This window comes from Henckelia pumila, chromosome 2 (genome assembly GCF_033568475.1).
Source record: "Henckelia pumila isolate YLH828 chromosome 2, ASM3356847v2, whole genome shotgun sequence".
In the NCBI taxonomy this organism is placed as follows: domain Eukaryota; kingdom Viridiplantae; phylum Streptophyta; class Magnoliopsida; order Lamiales; family Gesneriaceae; genus Henckelia; species Henckelia pumila.
In genome coordinates this window covers 10,889,906-10,896,473 of record NC_133121.1, presented here as the reverse complement: position 1 = coordinate 10,896,473, position 6,568 = coordinate 10,889,906, and the positions used below count along the sequence as shown (strand labels likewise).

The 6,568-nt window shown below is 35.2% G+C and overlaps 1 protein-coding gene across 3 annotated transcripts; it reads right to left on the bottom strand.

Moving 5' to 3' along the window:
* Positions 1 to 1,028: 1,028 nt before the first annotated feature.
* LOC140885261 (glucose-6-phosphate 1-dehydrogenase, cytoplasmic isoform-like) lies at positions 1,029 to 6,059 on the bottom strand. 3 transcript variants are annotated; one of them, XM_073292205.1, is made up of 16 exons: positions 5,841 to 6,059; positions 5,170 to 5,348; positions 4,858 to 4,943; positions 4,589 to 4,643; positions 4,301 to 4,487; positions 3,641 to 3,798; positions 3,457 to 3,525; positions 3,316 to 3,374; positions 3,097 to 3,133; positions 2,901 to 2,972; positions 2,521 to 2,668; positions 2,295 to 2,390; positions 1,915 to 1,985; positions 1,673 to 1,788; positions 1,522 to 1,567; positions 1,029 to 1,436 (listed from the first exon to the last, which is right to left on the bottom strand). In XM_073292205.1, the coding sequence occupies exons 2-16, from the start codon at positions 5,341 to 5,343 to the stop codon at positions 1,284 to 1,286; spliced, it is 1,527 nt and encodes a 508-aa protein (XP_073148306.1). In that variant the 5' UTR covers positions 5,344 to 5,348; positions 5,841 to 6,059; the 3' UTR covers positions 1,029 to 1,283. The 3 variants fall into 3 exon arrangements, with proteins under 3 accessions (XP_073148306.1, XP_073148307.1, XP_073148308.1); XM_073292206.1 differs by having other exon boundaries at positions 5,170 to 5,344; XM_073292207.1 differs by having other exon boundaries at positions 5,846 to 6,059.
* Between the last annotated feature and the right edge of the window lie 509 nt (positions 6,060 to 6,568).

Here is a 6,568-nt window from a genome sequence, read left to right as displayed (position 1 = left end):
TTTATGTTCAAAATTAATATTTTCACTCCAAAATATAAACAGTGTCGACCATTCTCAAAAAAATTTACTCAATTAATTAAGTGTTACATATGCATTCAAGTGAAAATTTTTATTTGAGTAAAGTTTTAACTTAGACTAGTGTATTTTTTAAATCCACACCAATTATATATATATATATATATATATATATATATAAAGTTTTTTTTATGGTGCTCAACACTATATGCTCACTTCATGCCCACCATGTACAAGTCAACTCATCTATTGTACCGGTCAACTCATCTATTGTACATGGTGGGCATGAAGTGGGCATATAGTGTTGGGCACCATAAAAGAACTATATATATATATATATATATATATATATATATATATATATATATAGAGTTCTTTATATATATATATATATATATAGTTCTTTTATGGTGCCCAACTCATATGCCCAACTCCATGCCCACCATGTACAATATGTGAGTTGACCAACACAATTGATGAGTTGACTTATCACATATTGTACATGGTGGGCATAGAGTTGGACATATAGAGTTGGGCACCATAAAAGAACTCTATATATATATATATATATATATATATATATATATATATATACCATAAAAGAACTCTATATATATATATATATATATATATATATATAGAGTTTCTTTCACATGTCCACCTATCATGCCCACCTAACATGCCCGCCAATGATGTGACACTATTTTATTGAAACTACAATTTATCACATCTTTATCACATCCAATAAAATAGTGTCACATCATGGTGGGCATGGTAGGTGGACATGATAGGTGTGCATATGAAAAAAAACTCATAATATATATATATATATATATATTCTCAAATGGTCATATATATATGCCATTAGAGAATGAATTTAAAATTATCTAAATCAAGTTCATCCAAAAAATAAAATCAATTTTTTTTAAAAAAAAATTCTCAAATGGTCAATCCAAATACATCTAGAATTAAATTTATTTTCCCCTTCATGGGAAATACTATTAATTTAATTCCACTTTTCATTATTGTACTGGGAAAAAAAATATAGTGTAAATTCAATACAGCGCAAATTCTTTGCTGGAAGTGATATTCCAAATGTAGCATAGGCTTGTAAAACACCCCAACTTCTTAAATAAAACTTATTACATGTATATGACCCCTATTAATTAATGTCTTCACATATAACACTACATGCTCTGACCTTCATTGTTCCTTTACGGTAACATGTATATTACATTGAAAACAAGGTTCCTATTATCGAAGCCGCATCACCATATGTATCCATCAGTGTGCACGTAACCTGCCCTTTCCAACAGTTTATCGGCTTCAGCCGGCCCTCTGCTGCCCTGCTCGTACGTAATCGGCCTAAACGCTCCAGCATCTATTCGGTGAAGTAGGGGTGTAAATATCTCCCAGGCAACCTGAACATTGATCCAAAACCAATCATTTACTCTATTAGAGTGGGGGCTTCAACATGAGAGAAGATATTCATATTTGTCTTACTACCTTCAATTCGTCTCTCCTAACAAAATGCTGTTGATCGCCTCTTATGCTGTAAATGAAACAAATGGGAATGGAGGGATGCACTTTTTGAAAGAATAAACGAAAGCAGCATGTGTGACACGTAAAAGTTCAACAGTAGACTAGAAAATCATACGTGTCGAGTATAAGACGTTCATAAGCCTCTGGAATGACAATCTCGTTGTAACGTTGTTTGTAAGAGAGATCTAGTTCACTTTGTGTGGTTGACATTTCCAACCCAGGCTGCTTGACCTGCAGGAATAAAGAAAAGCAGTGGAAGTAGAGATACGAGATTGGTTGAAATTAGCTCCCCCGTTATCTCGTCATGGCCAGATTACTGGGGAGCTCTAGGAAAATTACACTGAAAGTTATACTCACTGTTAGCTTCATGTACATGGCCTCAGAAGGTTGCAAACGTATCACAAATTCATTTCTTCCTTGCTTTTGACCTTGAGAGATCAGGTTTCATAAGATTCACAATCAATCCCACCAAAGCATCAACCAAAGTAGCAAAATTAAGACGAAGATGCATGAAAAAAAAAGGAGAGAAATCCAGAGTAAATAACAGAGTTTGTGCAAAGTTTATTTCATGTCTTATGAAAGACTTGTTTGGTTTTAAATGTGAACACTTCCTCGTTTTCCGCTTCAAACAGTTGAAACAACTTAATATTCAGAGTTCAAAACATACATTTAAATATATCTCCAGGAACATCCTTCAAACAGTTGAAACAACTTAATATTCAGAGTTCAAAACATACATTTAAATATATCTCCAGGAACATCCTTGAATTGAACACGTATTTCCGCTTTTTTCGAATTTAGAGCTTTCCCAGCCTTGAGGATGAAAGGAACGCCTACAACATGAATTCATATTCAATCATGCCATAGCATTACATTGAAGGCGTAAAAGAAATATTTGTTTTCCGAAATTCAAGGCTTTCCTTCGTTCAACACGCACAGTGAATATACCATATTACATCTTACCCTCCCATCTTTCGTTGTGTATACGTAGAACTACAGTTGCAAAAGTAGGAGTGTTTGAGTTGTCTGGAACTGTTGGATCATCTTTATACCCATCATACTGTCCAAGAACCACCTCTTCGTCTTTGATTGGAAGCACAGATTGGAGAACCTGAGTAGCAAATAAATCAAAGGTAAGAACTAGGCAGGAAGAACAAGACAAGAACACGTCAATTGAACCATCGAACTCAAAAGAGGCAACATTTTAAGGATTTTTTCTTGCATAGAGAGGCAGACACATTCTCCACAGAGCTTTGTTTGGTCGAGCTAATTCAGTTAGCTATATTGAACACAATAATGTGATTCCGAATGCCCTCTTTTAGAGAGAGTAATTGTACAGATACCTTCACTTTCTCATCTCTGATATGCTCGGGGTTAAGAGAAACTGGCTTCTCCATGGAAACAAGGCAAAGCACCTGCAAATTTTATTCCACAGTTCAAAATTTGATGCAATAGTTGCCAATTGAAAGTTATCTGTCATATGTGAGATGCAAATTTAAAATAGAAAAAAGGGAATCATTCGAGATAAACATGTCTAACCTGTAATAGGTGATTCTGGATAATGTCACGAATAATTCTGCCAAGGAATAAAATAATCAAGCATGTTTTGAAATACAAATTCTTTCAATCTCAGCTAACCACTAAACATAAAATAATTAACTAATTCAAAAATATTGAGATTTACAAAACGAACCCACACTTCCCAATCGAATAATTTCATTATTTCAATGGAAAATCATAGATAAACAACGAGCATACCCATATTCATCAAAATACCCACCACGACCATCGGTTCCGAAATCTTCTCTAAACACAATCTGGAGGAAAAATATAATTTCAGTCAGTCAAGGACAGACATAATTTGAAAAGTATACCATGTTTCAAGAACAACCCGCCAACCTGAACATTAGCAATGTGGTCACGATTCCAAAGAGGCAAAAATAAACGGTTTGCAAAACGAAGTACCAACTGCGATGATCAACAATACATGGAGATGGTAATGTCTTAATTCATGGTTGGGTGAAAAATACGAATTGAGTAGCAAGACACAGTTAGCATCAGATTACTCATGCAATCGTATTACCAAGTTCTGCACCAATTCCTTTCCCAGATAATGATCAATACGATAAATCTGTGGTTCCTCAAACAATTCTCCTATCTGGGAGCTCAGTTCCTCCGATGAAGCCAAATCCTTGCCAAAGGGCTTTTCAACAACAATACGAGTCCATCCACCATGATCAGCTGCAAAATATTGTATCAAGGAATCATTAGTCGATTCACAACAAGGTAAACACCATCATAAAATAATAATCGATTCCTGGTTTGCAAATATTCTGGATTCACAACATAACCAATTTATAGACAGCTAAATGAAATCACAAAAAGAGTTTTCTTCTGGTGTAAGTGGTTGCTACACTTTTCCCAGACACCGGACAGCAAGCTAAACATGTCACTGACAGTTATTATAAAAAAATATTACAGTTAAACGATACTAAAAGAACAGTGTCTATTAAAATGCAAAGGAGATGAAAATGTTAAATGCTGAGATTCACATGATAATTACCAATCTTCAACCATATAACTTATCCGTAGAGACGTAAACTAGTGATTGAAGTTCCCCGCAAGAAGTTAGTTGATTATCAAAAAAGAAAATGAATAAAGAATTGGCAACCTGAAAAAGATTCTTTTAAGAAAATGAACAAGGAATTAGCAACCTGAAAATAATTCTTGAAAGAATACATACATCTATTCGTGGAATAATTCTTGATCATTTTGCAAACTTGTGGATATACAGATGGAGGGAGTGCAAGGTAGAAAAGCCTACGAGATGATCCTTCCATAGTGCTTTTCGATACTTCATGCTCAGATATCGCCTTATCTAATGCTTGAAAGCCCTTTAGATCATCATAAGCACCACTTACGTATTTGATCTACATCAACAAAATCAGATTACAAATGGTAATAGGTCTAATGACACTTGAATCATTTAAGGTTAAACATAAGAAAATATACTCGGCCAGCAACTACTAACCAACTGCAGAAAGCTTGAAATATCATCAGTGCCTTCTTTCCCTTGGGGAAGATACCTTCAGAAAAGAAATAAAAGTGTTAGTTTGAACACGAAACAAGGAAATTGATGAATAAAATTAAGCAGTGAATGGTGAAATCAAGGGCAAGATTGTACAGTACCTACAGCTTCGAGCTTCAGATTAGACAAACCAAGAAAAACGTTTCTCAAATTTTATAAGTGTTGAACTTACTTTCACGAGGGTCATAAGAAGAAAAATACAGAAACTGTACCCTCGTATTCGAGATCTTAAATCAGCATCAGCCATCTTGCTCCTTGCGTAGCCAAAAATATGAACCTCATTTGATGGAAAAAATCCCTGGTTGCAGGATTAAAGCCCAAACCACTGTAAGAGATAAGTCCTTGAGCTAAAGGCACTTTAATTAGCCTCTGGACAGTGTTCTCTAATTATGCATGAGTAGAAATAATAATAACTATTAATAAATATATGATTTGATGAAACTTCATTCTAAAACAATTCGCAAACCACAAAAATGTATGCATACTGTCAAAAGAACATAAAACAGAACCAGTAATCCAGATACCTGCCGGTAAAGATTAAAAAGTGCAGGGAACGTCTTTTTCTTTGCAAGATCCCCTGAAGCACCAAGAACGATGATTGAAAGGCATCCTGTTTCGGGCACATTCTCGTTATCTTTTTCATGAGACTCATTCCTCAGAGAAGTCCTGTGCTGACAATGCCATTCACGCGATGCCATTCTACCTATTCGATAAAGATTAAAAATGCCAAATTATTTGTCCAGACATGAACACGGTTGCAATGGAAAAGTTACTTATGATTAACACTCACCCCACTCGCACTCAAACTTGAAATCTGACGAAAATCCTTCCTAAAGGTAGTCCATGGTAAAATAAAACAATAATTCCGGTTGAATGACATTATGATTAGCATTTATGGAAACTAAGAAATTCATGATGTATAGATAGCGATTCTAAGCTCGGCATCCGCAAGATTGGTAGACCCATTCATTCAGGTAAACTTAGGCCCGTTTCCTTCTGGTCTTTCCCCAGAAATCTCCTCTAAAATCATTAAATTCATCACCTTTTTTTTATCGTAGAATGTAGTTGTAGTCACTTGCACAACAGGGTTAACCATTTGATTCACGAAAACTAATAAATCCAGTAAGTGGCAGAATTCACCAAAACTACAAAGAAAACAACACAAATGATAATTGAGGAGAGCACAAAAACGAACCTTACTCAGTGAAACATCCTCAAATCCAGTAGATGAAAATGAAAAGCAACAGTAAGTATGAAATCTAAGTTTCAATAGGATAAGGCGCGGCGTGTGGGCCGCGGAAAATGGAGAGATGGGAACAAATTTCTACCGTCATTATGAGTGATAGCCTTGGGGGCAATATGTGCACAAATCGGGACATTAATGTACGGACCACACGCACGCACATCGGTTGAGGTGAAATTTTCCCTATTTGGACTCCTAATTAAGGGTGCCGGATCTAGATTTTTTAGGGTGGGGTATCCACAAGAACCCGCAGCCGCCCCTGAGTACACACAGGATAAGCGTCCACATAATGCAAGAGCTTATAAACTATGTTAGTCGAGTATGGTTTAGTTTGATTTCAATTTTTTGGTTAATATGGTATTTGGATAGCCATTTAAGTGCTTAAAAAAATATTTTTTAAGTCAATATTAGAGTTTTTTCAAAAGCTAAAAATTGTAGCTTAAAATTTTTTTTTTTTTTAAATATCTATCAAATCCAAACGGGCCCTAAATCGCACTAAACAAGCTATGTGCGATAAACTTGGTTGAGAAGGTGTTGAAAAGAGAAATCGAACTTATGACCATTTGTTAAGAGCTCGCCTACTTCATTAACTCGGACATCTCATTTGGGATCTCCGCCACTTTTTTCTTGATCAGGGTAATACAACCAAGGCATTTAAGTTTTCTTGTAATATAATTGAT

What these genes read in the sequence shown, in the direction of transcription:
- LOC140885261 (XM_073292205.1), bottom strand. Translation starts at nt 5,343, where the DNA reads ATGGCATCGCGTGAATGGCATTGTCAGCACAGGACTTCTCTGAGGAAT. An exon ending in AGGAATTGGTGCAGAACTTG is followed by an intron (nt 3,526 to 3,640) that starts GTAATACGATTG and finishes TGATCATCGCAG; the next exon opens with TTGGTACTTCGTTTTGCAAA. An exon ending in GGGTATTTTGATGAATATGG is followed by an intron (nt 3,134 to 3,315) that starts GTATGCTCGTTG and finishes ATTCCTTGGCAG; the next exon opens with AATTATTCGTGACATTATCC.